General features: G+C 37.5%; 2 protein-coding genes across 18 annotated transcripts in view; one reads left to right on the top strand and one right to left on the bottom strand.

Moving 5' to 3' along the window:
* Positions 1-25,055, bottom strand: part of RALGPS1 (Ral GEF with PH domain and SH3 binding motif 1) — a 443,114-nt gene that overhangs the window by 174,417 nt on the left and 243,642 nt on the right. The window lies entirely within an intron of this gene.
* Positions 1-25,055, top strand: part of ANGPTL2 (angiopoietin like 2) — a 46,327-nt gene that overhangs the window by 1,092 nt on the left and 20,180 nt on the right. Inside the window, exon 2 of the mRNA XM_038375137.2 lies at positions 20,574-21,430. Coding sequence (XP_038231065.1) covers positions 20,620-21,430 — 811 coding nt within the window. The 5' untranslated portion in view covers positions 20,574-20,619. The remainder of the gene's footprint in view (positions 1-20,573; positions 21,431-25,055) is intronic.

The following is a 25,055-nucleotide window of genomic DNA, read 5'->3' as shown; positions in this document are numbered from 1 at the left end:
AATCAAAGACTTCTTGCTGAGCAATTAACTTTTAAAGAACATGAGTATTTCCTTCTTACTTTATGCTGTACATAGTTGGAGGTTTTGTGCCTTCTTCTCATACTAACTGTACATTTGTTCAAAGAATTGTATGCTTTTCAGCAAAACTTTTCATGACAAAAAGTTCTACATTTCTTTCATGTCTGCTCTTTGAAAGAGCTATTGTATTAAAAACCCGGAAGCCTGCCTTCAATCTCTTCTACATTAAATCAGATTAATCAGATATGAAAGTTCCTGTAAATCCCTACAGGTTTTATAAAATATCCTGTTGTTTGGAAGTTTACGTGAACCCTTTACTTTAAAAACAAAGTAAAATTTAGATGCATCTTTTTGCAAGTACAGCATTCACCAACTTTACTGGTTAAATACAATCTTTTGAACAAGCAAAATAAAAGTAAGTATTGAAATTTTGTATTACAGGGCTACTGCATACTAACAACATATTGAAAGACTAAGCGCTAGCTTTTTATACTCTTTTCAAGAGTGATTGGATTATGTGAAAATAAAGTGAGGCCACTGTTAAGGGAAGTAACAGCAAATGCAGTACTTGCTTGCAATAACTACATTCCAAATCCATGAGAGCTAGCTTTACTGAGGCACAAAGAACAACCCACTAAATGGATTCTGCCTGCTAAATTTCTTGATGATCCAGACAGAAAAGCTGTACTTCTTGCATTTAAAAGAGCTACTACTTTCTTTTGCCGGAAACTGTACGAAAGAAAGATAGAAGGCTCAACAAGATGTAATCCCTTTCTTACAGCAATTGGTACCATTTCAAAAGAAAAGTACTCTAAGAACTAATTAAGATTCCTTCACTCTGCTGTATTTCATTAGTCATCCATTCACTCAACAAAAAAAAAAGTTGTTCAGAGTTTTAAGAGTGAAGTAGTGTTTGAGGATTAGTTATTACCCACAATTTGAACTGAGCAGAACAAGCTGAAAAGAATATTGCAATGAATCTGTCTGAAGTAGTTCATTTCATTTCAGCCAGTAGTTTAGTGTTCTGCTTATGGGAATCCAGTAACTAATGGCAAAGAATTCAAAATACCCTTACCCACCCAGGAATTCCTAAAATCAGAGTAAAATGAGTTTTCAACTTGTAAGCACATCATCTTTTCTATATTTAAAGTAAATGCTGTACCTGTCATTTTTTCCCCTGGACTCCATTTGTTTACTTTAAACTTTAAATAAAAATGTAGAGCTATTCCCTGAATTGCCAAACATACATACTGTTGTACAGTATTTGCACTGTAAAGTTCAATTTCCTGTTACAAAACAAGTAAGCCAACACAGAAAAAATTCTAGTAAAATCTTTTGTTTAATACATAGCAATCTCCTTTCTCCACAAACAAGAAACAAAATAAATGAGTTTACTTAACAAGAAAATACAAATCAATTAATGTCTTTCCACTCTTGGAGAAAACAGAAAAATCTTTCTAGCTCTGACTGAGCTAAAGGACAAGAGTTTGTTAGCACAACGCCCACAATTCTATAATAGAATGACTGGAAAATGGGGCATGTAAAGTGTATTTTTTTTAAGCATTTTGACAGAAGGAGTGGGGACTGAGGAAAAAAAGACAGCTTCAGAAAATCATCATACTAGAGTTGTGAAATCAAGATCAAATTACTGACTGGTGTTTTGAAGATGCCTGCTAGTTGCAAGGTCTCCTACAATCACTGACTACCAAATGATTTTACAGAAGAAAGAATTAAGACGATTTTTCTTATTTTTCTTCAGAAAATATTTTAAATTTCTATTTGCCTTTTAATTCCAATTAATGGATAGAATTGTATGTTTACTGTAAGCTAAAAGAACGCCACCTATGTGTGATGGATGGGGGAAGCTTGGGGGTTTTATAGAAACACGCATTGCTGCTTTCTTCCGTACTTCGGTTAAACTTTTCTCCTTCAAAGAACGGTAATGTAATAAATTAAATGTCTATCACAATCTGGTGTGTGAATACATGTAACACATATTCATATTTATTTTAAATGGTCACATTTTTTTCAGAGAAATACCATATGATCCAACACTAGGCCTTTCATGAATCTGACTTCATTTGTGTGTATAACTCTACTTGTGGAAGTTGCATAAACGGCTTCATAATACAGTTTTTTGACGCTGGAGTCATCCAAGGAAAACAGCCCACCCAAATCTAACAATTACCAGTAACTCTACTATAATAAATGTAATCTACACAAAATTATTGGTTCAACTGCTGACTAGGCTTTAGTTCCAGATTTATTTAGTATGTGCTGAAAAACTAATCCATTAGTATCTATCTGGGTTACATTTATTTTTCTTTTGAAGCAAAAAGCTATAGAGATGCAGTTCCAGAATGTTATGTGGTGTTCAAAAAGAGCACATCTCATGCAGTCACATTCTCTTTGGACTAAGCTATCTATATGGGGTATTTCTAAAAGGATTTAGAGTGCTACTTTAATTAGTAAACTATATGCACTTTGCATTTCAGGCCAGAGAGCTACATTTAAGGATGGGCTCTGGGCTTCAACCCCTGTTGAACCAGAGGAGGATGAATAATTAAGATGAGAATAAGCTGGGAGCTCTGGCCTCCTCCCATCCCACCCTTGATTAAATTTAATTTGCAAGTTAGTAGGACAAAGACATGACATTTATTTAATAAAACCAGTTATACAAATGTAGGATGAAGCATAGGAAATAAAAGCAAAGTGACTGAACAATGAAAATTTGCAGCTGTCTTGTTAATGTGATAATGTACTACTTTAGAAAAACAAAATAAGGGTCCAACCACTTACATTAGAAATCCTATCTTATTCCATCTGACAGCTCAGTGCTCTTGTTCATATTCGAAAAGCCTGTTTCTCACTTTGGGTAGATCTCCCTTTTCTACTGAGGATTACCAATACTCCAACCTGAAGTGCATCTGAAAACCTGCCCCCCTCAATTCCCTAATCACAAATTGCATAGGTGCTGGAACTCTGGGTGCTGCCGTATCCCCTGGCTTGAAGTAGTTTCCATCATATACAGGGTTTACTTTATGGTTTGGTTCAATGGCTCTCAGCATCCCCAAAGTACAAACTGTTCTAGCACTACTGCCAACTTGCAAACAATTTTTTTAATATTATAACCTCTTGTTGAGAACAATTGCTGGAACCTCAATTTCTAGAATTTCAGTTCCCAGCTCCTGGCATCACGTAGTTAATTAGTGAAGCTGCAATAAATTAGGCTATCTCTGATGTACAGTTACAGCAGTGCAAATTGTCACTAAAAGTCACTGGAAATCTCCTTATGTAAAATCTTGCCTTAAACATGGAAAATAGTTATCTCGTGAAAAGCAGCCTCTCAGGGTGGATACAGTATCATGTATCACTTACACATAAACTGGGTTTATGCAGTTCAGTGCATGAGGCTTTCATACAACTGTCCTCTATCTTAATAACAATACACTATATATAGAAGAACAAGAGTAGCAGAAAATAAGTCAACTAATCCTAGCTCCTGAAATTCTTTAAGATTTCCTTTTCAGAATAGTATCACATACAAGTGAAGCATCCGATGAAGTGAGCTGTAGCTCACGAAAGCTTATGCTCTAATAAATTTGTTAGTCTCTAAGGTGCCACAAGTACTCCTTTTCTTTTTGCGAATACAGACTAACACGGCTGCTACTCTGAAACAAGTGAAGACAGGGTATGAACTGCATCTTTTGATATGAAATCTATAGCTGATAAATTTCATGCAGTATTGCCTTAGAGTTTTCCAGACAATAGTTATGTTTGTTGATATTATTTTGCTTTTGTATTTCTCCAGAGTTTCATAGCATAAATGCTATTTTGTTTTGACTCTCAAAATGTTTCCCAACTACCATGCATTTAAAATAATTAGCAATTCTTACCACAATAAAAAGCATAATGGAAGTCAAAGTTTAGCCACAATTCATCTTTCCTATGGTCTCAACTGTTTTCAAAGATGCTGAAATTTAAACTGTGGTAGGAAAACCAGGGTTACAGATGCCATAAAAATGTCTCATGAAATACCAATCCCCGATTGCCAAACAGAGACTTTTTGTTGCAGAAATTCTTTAGGATTACAGACATTATACATGCAGTAACAATAATAAATCTCGCCTTATATAACATCTTTCTTCTTCAAAATGCATTGCAATTATTAACTAATTAATCATATTAGCTAAGAAGTACTCAATTTAAACAGTGCAATCTGCAGTATTTGGGGTTTATTTGGTGCAGTTTTCATAGAATCTGAATGATGCTTTACAGAACACACAATGTGAGTTGCTAGAAGTCACATTTTTCAGTTAATGGAGTTATCAGACTCTTATAGTCACGTGCACAAAAAAAATCTTTCAAATGTAATAACCATTAGAAAATCTAAAAGAGATAATGTGATACAAGCATATGTATGTATTTTTCATTAAAATGCGGAATTAACTTTTGTATATAGTCCTACAGTTATTCATAAAACAGAAATTTTCAGCCTCATTCTTATGAGGTCATGATAATACAAAGTGAAATACCTATTTAGTTTCAGATGGTAAAATACTCAAGTCTTGGGGAAATCTCATTTGTGAGTTTTAAAAACATTTATAATAATCAACAATATTTTGATTAAGCAAGAATGTTCCTACAGACTACAAATGCCTTACAGTGCAATATGGAAAAGCAATTCCCAAAGTCGCTTTTTCTTAACTTGTGACTAACAAAGCCAAAGAAAATAATTATTTGCTTTTCCTTTTCAGGGACTGGAAAAATACCAAATAACTTTTTCTGAAAGTTTATTTTCCCTTCACTCTGATGATAGGAATGTCCTCTAATTGTGTCTCGAGGGAAACCAAACATTGACAGAGCAAATATACACCAATCAGGACACAAATTACAGTTCAAATAATAGAGAAGGGTGAATACTGGATAAATGTGCTCGCAAACATATTAATCAAATCCTATTCATGATTCAATCCAACCACATTTATGTCCTTTGTGTGGTTTTTCATGACCACTCAAAAAGTTGGTTTATGTGAGTACATATGTTTGCAGAGGAGCTTTTATTTGTGTAAGTGTGGCTATTCGGTATGACCTAGTGTTTGTGAGCATTTACGGGAATTCATAGCAAAACTGCTGGCACATCCATATTTATGTAAACTGGCTTGTGTGTTTTGGTTTGAGGAGTTTAGGAGACAAGGAGAGACTAGGAGAACATTTTAAAGTTACTGGCGTTCTCAAGCAAAATAATTGCAGTTTGAGGAGCCCTGGGGAGATAGAAGGGAAGATAATGCGGGAGGAGAGATGTTTGAGAAGCAGAAGAGTCCCTAGCTTGGAGATACTTTGTTTTTATAATGGGGCTAGATTACAGACAGCGTTTGTAGGGTGGCCAGATACTGAAGTGAGAGTTTCACATCTGGTTACAAACATGGTCCTGCTCAAATATGTACTGGCCACTGTGACAGAGAACAGCTACTGACAGACAGGAGGGTGCCAACAGAGAGAAATCAGGGATCACCAAAGAGCAGCACCCCTGTTAAGGAGAAATAGGGGCAACAGCTACAAGAATTATTTAGTATGAATGTGACAAAAGGAAACTGAATGCGAAGTCTGCTAGAGACCCAACAGATGTGACATACCTCTCTCTCTCTCTCTCTCTCTCTCTCTCTCTCTCTCTCTCTGAGGAAGGAATCCAGATATCATAAAAATGGGGAGCCTTCTAAATAAACAAATATAATGCTATCTTGTACAAAAGAGGACAGAAAACTAATGTGGCTTAAACTTCCCTAGGTCTGCATGTATAATCTGTTTCTCTCCACTCCCCCCCCCCAAGTACACCATCCTCTCCTTGACAGATTGAATGAGCAAACAATTTGTTCAGGCAGGCATATTGTTTATAAAATTTAAGTTATCCAATCAGAGAACAGAAACAATGTCATGTGGCTTAGGTGACCACTTGCACAAAAGTACCCAACGTCCAATAATCAGTGTTCATTCTGCAGATAAGCCATTTTTTATAATTTGTTCACATACATTTTTGATTGAACAAGTACAAATACCAATACAGAAAAAAATAAAGTTTTTTTCAAGGACAGATTGCAAACAGAAAAAAGTGATAACTTTGTTAAACATCCAGCTTTGCTGAATAACAGCTATAATACAGGAACATGTATTGGACTCTGCAGCAAGAACAGCATTTCAACAGGGACTTCTTGTTCTGTTAATATTTGTATATCGAATGGAACTATCAACACAGAATCATAGAATATTAGGGTTGGAAGAGACCTCAGGAGGTCATCTAGTCCAGTCCCCTGCTCAAAGTAGGACCAACACCAACTAAATCATCCCAGCCAAGGCTTTGTCAAGCTGGGCCTTAAAAAACCTCTAAGGATGGAGATTCCACTACCTCTCTAGGTAACCCATTCCAGTGCTTCACCACCCTTTATAGTGAAATAGTGTTTCCTAATATCCAACCTAGACCTTCCACTGGAACTTGAGGCCATTGCTTCTTGTTCTGTCATCTGCCACCCAGAGAACAGCCTAGCTCCATCCTCTTTGGAACCCCCTTTCAGGTAGTTGAAGGCTCCTATCAAATCCCCCCACTCTTCTCTTCTGCAGACTAAATAATCCCAGTTCCCTCAGCCTCTCCTCATATGTAATGTGCCCCAGCCCCCTCATCATTTTCGTTGCCCTTCCCTGGACTCTCTCCAATTTGTCAAAATCCCCTCTGTAGTGGGGGGACCAAAACTGGACACAATACCCCAGGTGTGGCCTCACCAGTGCCGAATAGAGGGGAATAATCACTTCCCTCGATCTGCTGGCAATGGTCCTACTAATACAGCCCAATATGCCGTTGGCCTTCTTGGCAACAACAAGGGCACATTGCTGACTCATATCCAGCTTCTCGTCCATTGTAATCCCCAGGTCCTTTTCTGCAGAACTGCTGCTTAGCCAGTTGGTCCCCAGCCTGTAGCCGTGCATGGGATTCTTCCTTCCTAAGTGCAGGACTCTGCACTTGTCCTTGTTGAACCTCATTTTGCATCACATTCTCCCTTAAAGAAGCAACTTCTTAAACTAAGTGAAAGGTAGAGACATGGGTGTGACTGTTCTCAAGGTAGCCGGGACTGAGAGTCACCTTGTTATCCCCCTGCCTCTAGCGAGAGGTAGTCTTGCCCATGATAGCTGGGTTTTAGCTCCCTAACACTACCAATCTATCAGCCACTAAACCACTCTCCTCCATGCTATGCAAGCCCTGTCTTTGCCTGGTAGGTCCCCTTGAAACATTCCCCTGTGATATTCAACTCTTGACACTGGCTACTCAGAAATTCCAGATCCTTTGCTCCCAAAGGAACAGTGTACCCCAGTTTTACCTTAAATCAGTGCTCCTGCATAGTGCACGGCACTTATGAGCATTTATAATAAAACAAAAGGAGGTTTATTTAAGAAAGAAATGAGAGAGAGAGTGATGGAAACAAGTGGTTACAACTAGGGCTGTCAAGCGATTAAAAAAATTAATCACGATTAAACGCACTGTTAAACCATAATAGAATACCATTTATTTAAATATTTTTGGATGTTTTCTACATTTTCAATATATTGATTTCAATTACAACACATAATACAAAGTGTACAGTGCTCACTTTATAATTGTTTTTTATTACAAACATTCGCACTGTTAGAAACAAAAGAAATAATATTTTTCAATTCACCTAATGCAAGTACTGTAGTGCAATCTCTTTATCATGGAAGTGGAACTTACAAATATAGAATTATGTACAAAAAATAACTGCATTCAAAAATGAAGCAATGTAAAACTTTAGAGCCTACAAGTCCACTAAGTCCTATTTCTTGTTCAGCCAATCTCTCAAACAAGTTTGTTTACATTTGCAGGAGATAATGCTGCCTGTTTCTTGTTCACAATGGCACAATAGAAAGTGAGAACAGGCATTCGCATGGCACTGTTGCAGTTGGCGTCGCAAGATATTTGCATGCCAGATGCGCTAAAGATTCATATGTCCCTTCATGCTTCATCCACCATTCCAGAGGACATGTGTCCATGCTGATGACAGGTTCTGCTCAATAACAATCTAAAGCAGTCTGGACTGATGTATGTTCATTTTCATAATTTGAGTCAGATGCCACCAGCAGAAGGTTGATTTTCTTTTTTGGTTTCTGTAGTTTCTGCATTGGAGTGTTGCTCTTTTAAGACTTCTGAAAGCATGCTCCACACCTCTTCCCTCTCAAATTTTGGAAGGCACTTCATATTCTTAAACCTTGGGTCAAGTGTTGTAACTATCTTTAGAAATCTCACATTAGTACCTTCTTTGCATTTTGTCAAATCTGCAGCGAAAGTGTTCTTAAAGTGAACAACATGCACTGAGTCATCATCCAAGACTACTATAACATGAAATATATGGCAGAATTCAGGTAAAACAGAGCCAGAGTCATACAATTCTCTCCCAAGAAGTTCAGTCACACATTTAATTAATGTATTATTTTTTAACAAGAATCATCAGCATGGAAGCATGTCCTCTGGAATGGCAGCCAAACCATGGGGTATCTTTCCTGAGTATCTGACTGGTGAATTTTGCCCACATGCTCAGGGTTCAGCTGATCGCCATATTTGGGGTCAGGAAGGAATTTTCCACCAGGGCAGATTGGAAGAGGCCCTGGGGGTTTTTCGTCTTCCTCTCCAGCATGGGGCACAGGTCACTTGCTGGAGGATTCTCTGCACCTTGAAGTCTTTAAACCATGATTTGAGGACTTCAATAGCTCAGACATAGGTGAGAGGTTTATTGCAGGAGTGGGTGGGTGAGATTCTGTGGCCTGCATTGTGTAGGAGGTCAGAGTAGATCAGTGGTTCTCAAAGCCGGTCCGCTGCTTGTTCAGGCAAAGCCCCTGGCGTGCTGGACCGATTTGTTTACCTGCCGCATCTGCAGGTTCGGCTGATCGCGGCTCCCACTGACTGCGGTTCGCCGCTTCAGGCCAATGGGCGCTGCAGGAAGGGTGGCCAGCACGTCCCTTGGCCCACGCTGCTTCCCGCAGCCCCCATTGGCCTGGAGCAGTGAACCACGGCCAGTGGGAGCCGCGATCAGCCGAACCTGCGGACACGGCAGGTAAACAAACCGGTCCGGCCCACCAGGGGCTTTACCTGAACAAGTGGTGGACCAGCTTTGAGAATCACTGGACTAGATGATCATAATGGTCCCTTTTGACCTTAATATCTATGAATCTATGAAGGGCATATGAATGATTAGCATATCTTGCAAAGCAGGCTACAAAAGTCCCATGCTAATGCCTGCTCTCACTTCCGGTGAGATAAATAAGAAGTGGGCAGCATTATCTCCCATAAACCAACTTGTTTGTCTTAATGATTGGTAATAAAAAAAAATCTACACGTGTAAATTGCATTTTCATGATAAAGAGATTACACTACAGTACTTGTATGAGATGAACTGAAAAATACTATTTTATTTATCATTGTACAGTGCAAATATTTCTAATCAAAATTAATAATATAAAATGAGCAGCGTACACTTAGTATTCTGTGTTGTAACTGAAATCAATATAAGAATGTAAGAATGGCCCTACTGGGTCAGACCAAAGGTCCATCTAACCCAGTATCCTGTCTTTCAATAGTGGCCAGTGCCAGGTGCCCCAGAGGGAATGAATAGAACACGTAATCATCAAGTGATCCATCCCCTGTCACTCATTCCCAGCTTCTGGCAAATAGAGGCTAGGGACACCATTTCTGCCCATCCTGGCTAATAGCCATTGATGGACCTATCCTCCATGAATGTATGTAGTTCTTTTTTGAACCCTATTATAGTCTTGGCCTTCACAACATCCTCTGGCAAGGAGTTCCACAGGTTGACTGTGCATTGTGTGAAGAAATACCTCCTTTTATATGTTTTAAACCTGCTGCCTATTAATTTCATTTGGTGACCCCTAGTTCTTGTGTTATTAGAAGTAGTAAACAACACTTCCTTATCTACTTTCTCTACACCAGTCATGATTTTATAGACCTCAATCATATCTCCCCTTAGCTGTCTTTTTTCCAAGCTGAAAAGTCCCAGTCTTATTAATTTTTCCTCATATGGAAGCCGTTCCATACCCCTAATAATTTTTGTTGCCCTTTTTCAATTCTAATATATCTTTTTTGAGATGGGGCGACCTCATCTGCACACAGTATTCAAGAAGTGGGCATACCGTGGATTTATATAGCGGCAACATGAGATTTTCTGTCCTATTATCTATCCCCTTCTTAATTATTCCCAGCATTCTGTTCATTCTTTTGACTGCCGCTGCACAGAGTGGGTGTTTTCAGAGAACTATCCACAATGATTCCAAGATCTCTTTCTCGAGTGGTAACAGCTAATTTAGACCTCATCATTTTATATGTATAGTTGAGATTATGCTTTCCAATGTGCATTACTTTGCATTTATCAACATTAAATTTCATTTGCCATTTTGTTGCCCAGTCATCAATGTAGAAAAACGTCCAAAAATATTTAATAAATTTCAATTGGTATTCTATTATTTAACAGTGCAATTAAAACTGCGATTAATCATGATACGTTTTTTAAATCGTGAATAATGTTTTGACTCTAACAAATTTATTTGAGCATAAGCTTTCGTGAGCTACAGCTACAGATGAATCTGATGAAGTGAGCTGTAGCTCACGAAAGCTTATGCTCAAATAAATTTGTTAGTCTCTAAGGTGCCACAAGTACTCCTTTTCTTTTTGCGAATACAGACTAACATGGCTGCTACTCTGAAACAATGTTTTGAGTTAATCGCATGAGTTAACTGTGATTAATCAACAGCCCTAGTTACAACACAAAACAAAATTATAGAATGCAAACTAGTGACTACACTTAATAATTACCTTTCCTGCTTAATAAAGTAGGTCCCGAACCCTGGCGCAAAATGCAGTCTGTTGCAGAGCTTGCTGGCTTCCCATGAACCAGGATCCAATCTTTCATGAAACACCCTTGCTCAACAGTGTATTTTCTCAGTGAATGGATGCTGAGTTCCTGTCTCCACCTTGCCTAATACTGAATTCATATTTTGTCTTTATTCACATATAGGCAATTTCTTGTCTATTATAATGTTCCTTTCTACTTCCAAATGGTTTGGATTGTTTGCACTTGTCTGATGATTTTCCATTGTCTATTCTGGGGTAAGGTAAAGGGTAGACAATTGAGCCTTGCATTACTTTACTGGCTAATCAGGGAAAGGTCACAACTCCCTCCTGCATAAATGCTCCATCACTGAGTCTTGATTCCCTGGTGGCTAACCTTTGCTCTACGACCATAAGGAATAGTTTTCAACATAGTTACATTATTCCTTAAATATTACCCACACACAGCTCTCAGTGATTATGACTATTGATAAGTTACAAGCTTTCAGTAGAGAACTCACATGCTACCTTTCATGGATAAATATTATGAAAATTGTGTATTAGTTATAGTGAGTTTGTCTGGCTTGAGACAGGAGTTGCTTGTAAAAAACAGGTAAGCCTTTGTCTGTTGGTACCAATGGGCCTCCATGTCACAATGGGATATGAGAGGAAGAAAAGATTCAGCACAGTCTAGTCAAGTTGTTGTTCTTCATTCGTGCTTCCTTTTCTCTAGCCTCCATTTTTGTGAGGTGGCACAAGGGACAAACTCTGGATATTCTTCTGTTCAGATGAGGATAATGAACCTAATTCCCATGTTCCTCTGTAATTCTCCAAAAATGAATTACCATTCGAGAAGCTGAACAAACATTTCTGATTTGCTCTATGGTTCTTCAGCCTGGAAAAGGAAGAAGCACCCCAAATCCAGCACTCAATTAAAGTCATGAAACACTGTAAAAGGGACATAATGGAACTCTGAGGGGGGGGGGGAAAGAGTTTCTTTCCATGGGCCATAATAAACAGGGTTTGTGAAGAGAAAAGGTCTGCAATTCAAATACTGAAATCAAAGCTGTTTTACATCTACTGTGCTGTAGACATTTACAAGAATGGTTTCATCTGTGTAGAAATATAAACTCTGGAAACCAAGTGTGACCTGCTGTGCAAATGCTGGTTATGAAAGTTAAAGCTATCTGGGGTAATTTTAATTTCTGTTCTTTATTTTTCCAGAGTTTTCAAACTTTAAAGAATACATGGAACTTATTTGTAACAGCCAGTTCCTTGCGCCTTTGGACATGAAACCCAAAACTTGTATCTGACAAGTTCTCAAGATTCTTGCCAAACGCCATAAGCTACAATCCCTTTCTAATTGCAAAATGAAAATGAGTTTCATTCAAGTTATACTAAAATTTGAGACACATGGGAAATAAACAATTTTCAAAAAGATCCACAAAAATCATTGCTGATACAGTTTTCTTGTATCATTTACTGAAACATACTACCAAAGCCTCACTACAATTCTCTCTCTTTAATTGGTATAATTACAATTAACATAATACTACCATTGACGTTCAATTATATTTTTACTCAGAGTATGTGAATATCTGTAAAAATGATCTAAACAGGCACATTAATTATTAGCATGATGCTTTGTAAAAAATGTATGTTAAATAGAGTTGCTACGTAATTTCATTGTATGCAGTAAATAAATAATAAATTATTACTACAGTATTCCTGCTTAGAATGGCAAGATCTTGCTATACAAATGTACTGACTCCATTCTCTCTTGTCTGCTTTCCTCATAGCAAGTCCACAAAAGCAAAGAGCAAGGAGTTTCCCAAAGAAATAATACTAATGCTATTAACAGCAATGCAGTAAGGTTTTTTCCCATCTTCTCCTTGCCCTCCCCTTCAGGCTAGTATGTTCTTAGGGAGGTGTACATACACTGGAAATTTTTCAACAACTTTATTACAGTTGATCAAAAACCATTGCAAGTTCCACCAGTGGAACTCCCAGGGTGGAGGGACAGGCATATACAGAAAGCAGGCTTTCTTACTATCATGTTATCTAAATATGCTCTAAGCAAACCTAGCTGTCACAATTGCAAAAGTTCCAGGGTCCATAGATTGTGAGCTCCTCAGAGTAGGAACCGACTTTCCTGAACATTTGGAAAGCACGTGATAGGCATTACCATAAATAAAAGCTAATACAAAAAGAGTGTTAACAGAACATTAAGGTTGCAAAGTCAAAGACTCAATAATTAGGAAATGCTAATTAAGGTTGTCCATGTCCATTAATTCTGACTGTTCAATTTGAGCCATCAAGGGCCTGATTTTTCAGAGTGCTTAGCATTTTATAGCACTTGGATATGTTTAAAGCACAGCTCCCATTGACTTCAGTTGCAGCTGTGAGTGCTCAGCCCCAGAGTCTCAAGTTGGATACCCAGAAAACGGGGAACACACAATTAGTGGCCACAAATGAAAATGTGTGTATTATTTGTTGAGCATCACACAGAAAATCTCCAGCAGAAGCAGGGATAGACTCCAATTCTCTTGGGCAGCACTCAACTAACTTAACCATGAGACTATCCTCTTTTCTTCCTTCCTCATTCACTAAACCCCTTCCAACTTCTGCAACAAATGAGGAAGGGTCCCAAAGACTTTAGTAAAGCTTTTGATACGGTCTCACATGACCTTCTCGTAAACAAACTAGGGAAATGCAACCTAGATGGAGCTATAAGATGGGTGCAAAACTGGTTGGAAAACCATTCCCAGAGAGTAATCATCAGTGGTTCACCCTCATGCTGGAAGGGCATAATGAGTGGGGTCCTGCAGGGATCAGTTCAGGGTCCGGTTCTGTTCAATATCTTGATCAATGATTTAGATAATGGCAGAGAGAGTACACTTATAAAGTCTGCGGATGATACCAAACTGGAAGGGGTTGCAAGTGCTTTGAAGAAAAGGATTATAATTCAAAATGATCTGGACAAACTGGAGAAATGGTGTGAAATAAATAGGATGAAATTCAATAAGGACAAATGCAAAGTACTTCATTTAGGAAGGAAAAATCAGTTGAACACATACAAAATGGGAAATGACTGCCTAGGAAGGAGAACTGCGGAAAGGGAACTGGGGGTCATAGTGGACCACAAGCTAAATATGAGTCAACAGTGTAACCATGTCGCAAAAAAAAAAACGGGATGTATCAGCAGAAATGTTTAATGCAAGACACAAGAAGTAATTCTTCCGCTCTAGTCCGCACTGATTAGGCCTCAACTGGAGTATTGTGTCCAGTTCTGCGTGCCACATTTCAAGAAGGATGTGGACAAACTAGAGAGAGTCCAGAGAAGAGTGACAAAAATGATTAAAGGTCTAGAAAACATGACCTCTGAGGGAAGATTGAAAAAATTGGGTTTGTTTAGTCTGGAAAAGAGAAGACTGAGAGGGGACATGATAATAGTTTTCAAGAATTTAAAATGTTGTTACAAGGAGGAGGGAGAAAAATTGTTCTCCTTAACCTTGGAGAATAGGACAAGAAGCAATGGGCTTAAATTGCATAAAGGGAGGTTTAGATTGGACATTAGCAAAAAAATTCCTAACTGTCAGGGTGGTTAAGCACTGGAATAAATTGCTTAGGGAGTTTGTGGAATCTCCATCATTGGAGATTTTTAAGAGCAGGTTAGACAAACACTTGTCAGGTATAGTCCAGATCAGTTGCTCTTCACTATTTTTGAAGTGGGGGCCACTTTGGCAAAAAACCTTCAATGTGAGAGCCACATGGGGTGGGGCCGAGGGGTTCGGAGTATGGGAGGTGGCTCAGGGTAGGACAGAGGGTGGGGAGCGGGAGTGAGGGTTCTAGAGTGGAGCTGGGGATGAGGGGTTTGGGTCCGGGAGGGGGCTCAGGGCTGGAATGCAGGGGATGAGGGATTCAGGGTGCAGGAGGGGGCTCTGGGCTAGGGCAGAGAGTTGGGATGTGGGGGTGAGGGCTGCAGGGTGGAGCTGGGGATGAGGGGTTCAGGGTGCAGGAAGAGGCTCAGGGCTGGGGTGCGGTTGAGGCCTCTGGCTGGGGGTGCAGGCTCTGGGAACTTAGGGAGCTGCCCTTAGGGTTGATGAGAGCCGCCATCACTTAGGGTTGATTGCTCGCAGGCCTTGCAATGAAGAACATTGGTCTAGAATTAGTCCTGCCATGAGTGCAGGGGACCGGATTAGATGACCTCTCAAGGTCCCTTCCAGTCCTTTGATTCTATGACAACAGCCTCATTAACTACACCAACCAGATCCTTTCCCCGAGCATAGTCCATCCTGTGTTCTGAATGAGTCTTTTCCTAACTTTGGAGTGCTTGACTGTGAAACCTTAATCATGTTATTTTAACATAGGGGCTTTTTGTGTGCAATATCCTTTTTTTTTTTTTTTTAAAGCGAACTGAAAAAAATAAATTTCAACATGTGGCATCATATTGATACCCACATGACTCATCAGCTAGGTTAGAACCTTTAGATCCACTGCACAGATCTCTGCCACTTGAGCTTACTAGAGAGGGATTAGATACACACTTTGCCAGTGGATTTCTCAGATATTTGCTGACAACTAGAACAGGCTAAAACTCTGGATTTCTGGTTCACAAGAAATGTTGGCATTTTGAAATTTGTTTTTGTTCCAAATCAGAATGAAACGACATTTTCAGAAATTTCTCAAAAAACAGAAAACATCAGAAAATTTGTTTTGGAAATGATGACACATGGTGTTTCCAAAAGGAAATGTGCTCCTCAGACCAGCTCCTGTTGACTGAAATTGACGGCTGCTTGCGTAATGTAGATTGTGAGAAAATGTCTGAGAGACAGTCCCTTTTTTAACATTATAAAACTTCAAAAACTAATCTTTTTTCCTCAACCTACAGAAGGTCTGGGCAATACTATCACTGCCTTCATATGTTTAGAAAAGCTGCATTTCAAACAGAGTTTTAGAAACCAATAATAAAAAGTGCAAAGAAATAATTGTCTTTAGTTCTAAGACCAGAAATGGATCCAAATTTAGGGATTTTAATGCTATTGCCTTTACTACATAAATTACTATTTTTATTATAAACTTTGACAGTTAAAAGTGGGTATAGAAGAGGGGAAAATTATATTAGAAAAAGTCTAGACTGCTAACATTTTCACTTTTAAAATCAATTTTTTCCACTGACACAAAAGTCATAATTGTACCTTTCCACTGGATTTAAATGACTGTAGCTGTACATTTCTCATAAAAATGTAAATGGGGAATACGAAATCCATTGCTTTTAATTTGTTATTTTAAACAAAAGCAAGTGTTTTAAATGAAAATTAGGGTTATAAGGAAATGTTTTACATGTATAGCAAAACAAGATAATAATGACATGTTGGTAAAGAAAAAGTCAAACTAGGCATTACATGCTGAACAAGTTCGACGTATATTTTTATGCAAACTAGATTACACACACATACACACATTCAAGTGCAATATTTTCTCATAAACTTTTCAGTGCTTTCACTGTTCTCTAACCCACACAAAAATTAGCTGAAATACTCAAGTCAGTCTGAAAAAGAAAGAAATCCACCATTTTTACAATGAAAGAAAAGCTGTAATATAGATGGCTATTATAAGGTATTTACTCCCTTAATCCCAGTAACATTAATGGGAGTTACTATTTGCACACATCAAGGCAAAATTATATTTAAAAGAAAATCATAAAAATATCTTAATCTGATTATCGAGAAGCTATCTAATCACCCCTTGTGAGCCTAACAACAATGCAAGTTGACCAAAATGAAGCAATGTTCAGAGCTACAGTATGCAAAAGATTTCCAAACAGGCTCATATTATTTTTCCTTAGAACAAAGAAAGAAAACCAAACCGCAGAAATAATATGGAAAGTATGTTTTGATTCATTAAAATTCATTAAAAGGGGCAACCCAATTTTAAAGGAAAGTGCAATATATACCCCTTCAAAAATTCTAGTGCACTTTACTACACCCTCAATGAGGTATCCAAGCTCACATACGGATGAACGTGTATTTTGCAGTGCACCATCCTGTAATCTAAGTGTGTACTTATAAATATTTGAGTTGCTTACTCTAAATATTCATTCTCATGCAATTATGTAATAAGCAATTATTGACAGATTTATACACTGAGTGCATGTTATTCAAAAAATAACATCCAAAATATCAACTCTCACAACAGAACTGAGAAACATAGGAAACACACACATACCTGGTATGATTTTATATATACTGTTTCAGAGTAGCAGCCGTGTTAGTCTGTATTCGCAAAAAGAAAAGGAGTACCGGTGGCACCTTAGAGACTAACAAATTTATTAGAGCATAAGCTTTCGTGAGCTACAGCTCACTTATCCGATGAAGTGAGCTGTAGCTCACGAAAGCTTATGCTCTAATAAATTTGTTAGTCTCTAAGGTGCCACCGGTACTCCTTTTCTTTTTATATATACTGTGTAGATCATGGAGTTTTTCTTTCTTTAGCCATTGTGAAGAGAACTGGGAATATTTAGAAAAGACTGAATATTTTTGCAGTATTTAGGAATAAAGGAAGCCCTCAGACATATGCAATGCCAAGGAGTTATTTGGCTGCATAGCTGAAAATGGAACAGCCTCAGAAAAGTTTATTAATGCTAGTGACCCCAATGTTGAACTCATAATGCCTAAAAGGATGATGTCTTATAAACCCTTAGCTGTTGTGGCCACTGTGTTTTATGAAGAAAAGTGCCACAGAGATCCGCTTTGAATACCTGAGGGATTAAAATCAGTTTAAGTATCTCAAAAATGGCACTACTATTGCAAAAAGTCAATAAACACTAGTAGCTAGTACAGGAGTGTTGAAGGCAGATCCTGTTAAGGCAGTAACTTGGACTAATGTAAGGAGGAATACGAAGGAAATGGGATTTTCCTTGTAAAAGTCACATTAAATACTTTAGTTGAAAAGCAGTTCAATTAACAGAGAGATAAATTCTCTCTGCTGAAATTGTGTGATTTTAAAGTATACAATGTTTTGGGGTCAAAGTTCCTGATTTATTAACGTGCAGGGTATGTAAATTGTGTAGGAATGTTTTCAGGGTTGACTGATGTATTCAAAACATTCTACCCTGAGATTTAATGTTATTAATCAAGGTAAAAAAATACCTAAATTGCCACAACTCCATCAAAGCCATACCTCCTGCAAATTTAAGCAATAAAACAGATTTATATGCTCCTTTTTAATTGTTAAAATATTGTTAAACAACTTTACATTTAATATAGAGCTGTCAATCAATCACAGTGAACACAAGCAATTAACACAAAACAAATTAACTAGATAAAAATAATAGATGCAATTAATTGCAGTTTTAATCACACTGTTCAACAATAATACAATACCAATTAACATTTATTATACATATTTTTCATGTTTTTCTACATTATCAAATATATTTCAGTTACAACACAGAATACAAAATATACACTGTTCACTTTATATTATTTTTATTACAAATATTTGCCGTGTAAAAAGATAAACAAAATAAATAGCATTTTTCAACTCACCTCCTACAAGTACTGTAGTGGTGTCTCTTTATTCTGAAAGTGCAATTTACAAAGGTTTATTGCAAATAATTATTATTATTACTTTAGAGCCTAAAAGTCGAAGCATGAAGGGCTATACAAATGTTTAGCATATCTGGCACATAAATACCTTACAACTCCAGTTATAACAGTGCCATGTGAACGCCTGTTCTCACTTTCAGGTGACACTGTAAATACGAAGCAGGAAGCATTATTTCCCAGAAATGTAAACAGACTCGTTTGTCTTAGCGATTGGCTGAACAAGAAGTAGGACTCAGCGGACTTGTAGGCGCTAAAGTTTTAGACTGTTTTGTTTTTGAGTGAAGTTATGTAAAAAAAATTATCACTGTCAAGCGATTAAAAAAATTAATTTCCATTAATCGCACTGTTAAACAATAATAGAATACCATTTATTTAAATATTTTGGATTTTTTTCTACATTTTCAAATATATTGATTTCAATTACAACACAGAATACAAAATGTACTGTGCTCACTTTATATTTATTTTTGATTATAAATATTTGCACTGAAAAAAAAGTAATAGTATATTTCAATTAACTAATACAAGTGCTGTAATCCAATCTCTTTATAATGAAAGTTGTACTTACAAATGTAGAATTATGTACAAAAAATAACTGCATTCAAAAATAAAACAATGAAGGGGCATATGAATGTTTAGCATATCTGGCACGTAAATACCTTGCAACGCTGGCTACAAAAGTGCCATGCGAACGCCTGTTCTCACTTTCAGGTGACATTATAAATAAGAAGCGGGCAGCATTATTTCCTGTAAATATAAACAAACTTGTTTGTCTTAGCAATTAGCTGAACAAGAAGTAAGACTGAGTCGACTTGTAGGCGTTAAAGTTTTGCATTGTTTTGTTTTTGAGTGCAGTTATGTAACAAAAAAAAATCTACATTTGTAAGTTACACTTTCATGATAAAGAGATTACACTACAGTACTTGTATGAGGTGAATTGAAAAATACTATCTTTTCTTTATCATTTTTACAGTGCAAATATTTGTAATCAAAAATAATAATATAAAGTGAACACTGTACACCTTGTATTATGTGTTGTAATAGAAATGAATATATTTGAAAATGTAGAAAAACAGCCAAAATATTTAATAAATTTCAATTGGTATTCTATTGTTTAACAGTGCGATTAATCAAGATTAATTTTTTAATCGCAGTTAATTTTTTTGAGTTAACTGCGATTAATCGACAGCCCTGAAAAAATATAATTCTACATTTATAAACTGCACTTTTACAATAAAGAGATTGCACTATCGTACCTGTATTAGGTGCATTGAAAAATACTATTTCTTTTCTCTATCATTTTTACAGGGCAAATATTTGTAATAAAAATAATATAAAGTGAGCACTGTATACTTTGTGTTCTGTGTTGTAATAGAAATCAATATATTTGAAAATTAGAAAAACATCCAAATATTTATAATGAATTTAAATTGGTATTCCATTATTGTTTAATAGTGTGATTAAAACTGTGATTAATTGCAACTATTTTTTTAATCTTGCGATTAATTGCGATTTTAAAAATAGTTTGACAGCCCTAATCTAGTGCATCTTAGAAACCGTAACACCATAGGATCAGCAACATTCTGTTCACATTTGAAAGTTATCTTTGCAAATGTAAGCGATGAAAACTTAATTTTTATTTAAATGAATTTCTGAGAAACTTATGGCACTCTCCTAGAAATATGGGCTTACTTTTTACTAATTCAGTTCCTTGAGGTGAGTGGTGAGAAATTATAGCAATGTTTCACAATTTATTAACAAAGGATTTGGTCACAGGATGCTAGTAAGTTATAACTTGTCTCCATGAAGCTCAGTAGCCTCTCTATCATTTTTTATCTTTATTTGGTAGAAGCTCTTACCAGACATGAAAAGTATACCATATTTGTTGGCATGAAAATAGGTTTATTTTCATAATATCATTTACCACTTGAAGAGATTTTTTTAAGACTTCCCAATGAATACATCAGTTGTTAATCTTCTTATTTCACATTAATTTATTTTGTATTTATTATTACTAAATAACTTTTTTTTATATTTTTAAACAGATTTTAGAAGTTCATTTGTAGAAGAAAAATTATCCAAAAATAAAGAATGATGAAGGCAGCAAGATTAACTTGCTTATTACTAATTGCAGTCATTGGAGTGTCTGCTAGCAAGACACAGGAATTTGAAAACAGTGATGGGGGCACAGAGCAAGAATTCATTTACATGAACAGGTATAAGCGGTCCAGCGACACACAGGACAAGTGCACTTACACCTTTATTGTACCTCAGCAGAAAGTGACAGGTGCCATTTGTGTTAATTCAAAGGAGCCTGAGGTTCTTCTTGAAAACCGGGTAAATAAGCAAGAATTAGAGCTGCTTAACAATGAACTTCTAAAGCAAAAGAGACAAATAGAAACTCTTCAGCAATTGGTGGAGGTGGATGGTGGGATCGTTAATGAGGTTAAACTTTTACGAAAAGAAAGTCGGAATATGAACTCTCGTGTCACGCAACTTTATATGCAGCTGCTACATGAAATTATTCGAAAACGGGACAATGCATTAGAACTTTCCCAACTTGAAAATAAGATATTGAACCAAACTGCTGATATGTTGCAACTTGCAAACAAATACAAGGACCTAGAGTACAAATATCAACATTTGGTGTCAATTGCCAATAACCAGTCTATAATTATTGCACAGCTAGAAGAACATTGTCAAAGAATGCCATCCATTAAGCCAATACCCCAACCTCCCCAACCACCAAACAGAATGTATCAGCCTCCTACTTACAATCGCATTATTAACCAAATAGCTACCAATGAGATTCAGAGTGATCAGAATTTAAAGGTTCTACCACCTAATCTACCAACCATGCCACCAGTTACTAGCAGTCCAACTTCAACTGATAAACCATCTGGTAAGTTATTTTATTGGCATGTCTAAATGATATCTATTTTAATATGCAGTGACTAACAGCACATTTTCCAGAGGTGGAGATATCATACTTGGGTCTCAAAGATGCAGACAGAGGTAAGTAGCACGTAACATATTTAGCAAATGATAATGCAAAAGTTTGAGGGTGAACTGGTTCAGATTCACCCCAGATGAGACTGAGGTTATGTTGGTGGACTTGGTGCACCTGCTAGGAGAACTGGCAGAGGTACTATGAGTCCTTCTGTTAAGGGAATTTGTCTACCTTTTGTTACTGCCTTCCCAACCTTGGAGTGTGCCTGGACTTGGTGCAGTTTTGCAAATGTTAGGTAGTGGCAGTGCCCCAGGGTGCTTTAATATTTATGCTTGACCAAGAGATTCCATCCTCTTCTTTCAAATACAGAAATCCTACTGCAGTAAGCAACATTTTGTCCCCCTGAAACTGGATTGTTGCAATATTCTCCACACAAGACCATTCAAAAACTTCAGCTACTTCAGCAGCTGAATCTTAAGGGTGTTTCTTACAGGGAGCACAGTACTTCGTGTTTTGTGAGCTCCACTGGCTCCCAGTTTGTTTTGGGTTCAATTTAATATATTTACTGTGATGTAAAAAACCTTAAACATGCTGGGTCCAGGATAACTCAGATACCTGTGTCTGCCATACAATATCAATGTAGTTGAGATAATGTGAGATATTTGTGCTAACACCTCCTTTATTGCAGGGATGCTGTTAGCTGGGCCTTTATATTCACAAGTCCTAGACTGAGGAATTTGCTTCCAACTTTGGCTTGCCACAGCTTGAATTTGCTCATTTATACTCTCAGGCTTTTTTCAAGGAGGAAAAGGATGAATAGTTGGGTGAACAAGTGGGAGAGTTTTCTGAAGAATTGTGATGGTTATTTTTCAGAGTAGCAGCCGTGTTAGTCTGTATTCGCAAAAAGAAAAGGAGTACTTGTGGCACCTTAGAGACTAACAAATTTATTAGAGCATAAGCTTTCGTGAGCTACAGCTCACTTCATCGGATGCATTTGGTGGAAAAAACAGAGGAGAGATTTATATACACACACAGAGAACATGAAACAATGGGTTTATCATACACACTGTAAGGAGAGTGATCACTTAAGATAAGCCATCACCAGCAGCGGGGGGGGGGGGGTGGGGGGGTGGGAAGGAGGAAAACCTTTCATGGTGACAAGCAAGGTAGGCTAATTCCAGCAGTTAACAAGAATATCAGAGGAACAGTGGGGGGGGGGGGGGAGAAATACCATGGGGAAATAAAAGAAAAGGAGTACTTGTGGCACCTTAATAGGGAAATAGTTTTACTTTGTGTAATGACTCATCCATTCCCAGTCTCTATTCAAGCCTAAGTTAATTGTATCCAGTTTGCAAATTAATTCCAATTCAGCAGTCTCTCGTTGGAGTCTGTTTTTGAAGCTTTTTTGTTGAAGTATAGCCACTCTTAGGTCTGTGATCGAGTGACCAGAGAGATTGAAGTGTTCTCCAACTGGTTTTTGAATGTTATAATTCTTGACGTCTGATTTGTGTCCATTCATTCTTTTACGTAGAGTGTGATGGTTATTATATTTTTTAGTCCTTCGTCTGCAATGTTGCTCTAATGTTACATTACGTGTACATATGTCCAAAGAAAAGGATGGGCACATTTTAAAAACTGAAATCCATCAATTAACAAACAATGAAAGGCTGTGTCTGTCCTGGATATACTGGCCAGTTGGGGCTGGATCCAAAGCTCATTAAAGACTTCCAGTTAATCAAATGGACTTTGGATCTGGCCTGTTAAGCACCTGTTCAACACACACTTTGCTTTTCTGCTGCTATTATGTTATCACTCTAGAAATATAAAGTGGCAATAGGTCAGTTCCCTTCAAATACTGTTTTTACGGTTTCAATTTTTTCCATTATAAACTTCTAATTTTCATGGTTTATAACTGTGCCATAAACCTCAGCTCCAGGCTAAAATATGACATACAAGGTATTACCTGTAAGCAATCAAAACTTGAAAAAAAATCCAACCCAGCTAAAAACTGTTTTCAAATTATAGTAGTGGGGGAGTCAGTTTCTAAAACTTTGGCCTCATACTGTTTCTCAAATTGTTCCATGTATTGCAGTTTCTAAGAGTAAGAATAAGATGAGGAGGACATATCCAGTTTAACTGTTGTGCTTCTGGATTATTTACTTTTAGGTCAAAATTAGAGTTACTTAGAGAGATTCTCATTTTAGTGCTCCAAGATTATTGTTAATTCTATTAACCTGATTATTTATTATTTGTTAATTTATTTTACATTTAGAACACAGAGAAAAAAGTGATTATTTTGACTTCTAGGCACCTTTGACATAATTTTAAAATACAAGCAATACAATAAAACCCAGTAGCCTTCCCAAAGCAGAAAAATAAGTAAAGAACTAACCAAAACCAACAATCAAATTAAAGAACATCAAAACTAGACCCTAACACCTCCTACGAAAGCCAGCCCTTATCAAATGCTTACTTCCCCAAAAGCCTAGGTTATGAGATGGCCTTGTAATGTGCCCTGATGATCACCATTTTATTAAACACCAACAGCATAACTGGTTTTGTACAAGTCACAAATAAAGATTAAGGGCAGGGAAGATATTTCAAAAATGCCTATGGGATTTAGGAGCACAAGTCCCATTGGCTATCAATCATAGAATCATAGAATCATAGAATATCAGGGTTGGAAGGGACCCCAGAAGGTCATCTAGTCCAACCCCCTGCTCAAAGCAGGACCAAGTCCCAGTTAAATCATCCCAGCTAGGGCTTTGTCAAGCCTGACCTTAAAAACCTCTAAGGAAGGAGATTCTACCACCTCCCTAGGTAACGCATTCCAGTGTTTCACCACCCTCTTAGTGAAAAAGTTTTTCCTAATATCCAATCTAAACCTCCCCCATTGCAACTTGAGACCATTACTCCTCGTTCTGTCATCTGCTACCATTGAGAACAGTCTAGAGCCATCCTCTTTGAAACCCCCTTTCAGGTAGTTGAAAGCAGCTATCAAATCCCCCCTCATTCTTCTCTTCTGCAGACTAAACAATCCCAGCTCCCTCAGCCTCTCCTCATAAGTCATGTGCTCTAGACCCCTAATCATTTTCGTTGCCCTTCGTTGTACTCTTTCCAATTTATCCACATCCTTCCTGTAGTGTGGGGCCCAAAACTGGACACAGTACTCCAGATGAGGCCTCACCAGTGTCGAATAGAGGGGAACGATCACGTCCCTCGATCTGCTCGCTATGCCCCTACTTATACAACCCAAAATGCCATTGGCCTTCTTGGCAACAAGGGCACACTGCTGACTCATATCCAGCTTCTCGTCCACTGTCACCCCTAGGTCCTTTTCCGCAGAACTGCTGCCGAGCCATTCGGTCCCTAGTCTGTAGCGGTGCATTGGATTCTTCCATCCTAAGTGCAGGACCCTGCATTTATCCTTATTGAACCTCATTAGATTTCTTTTGGCCCAATCCTCCAATTTGTCTAGGTCCTTCTGTATCCTATCCCTCCCCTCCAGCGTATCTACCACTCCTCCCAGTTTAGTATCATCCGCAAATTTGCTGAGAGTGCAATCCACACCATCCTC

Source organism: Dermochelys coriacea, chromosome 16 (genome assembly GCF_009764565.3).
Source record: "Dermochelys coriacea isolate rDerCor1 chromosome 16, rDerCor1.pri.v4, whole genome shotgun sequence".
NCBI lineage: Eukaryota > Metazoa > Chordata > Testudines > Dermochelyidae > Dermochelys > Dermochelys coriacea.
This window is presented reverse-complemented; position numbering and strand designations above follow the sequence as displayed.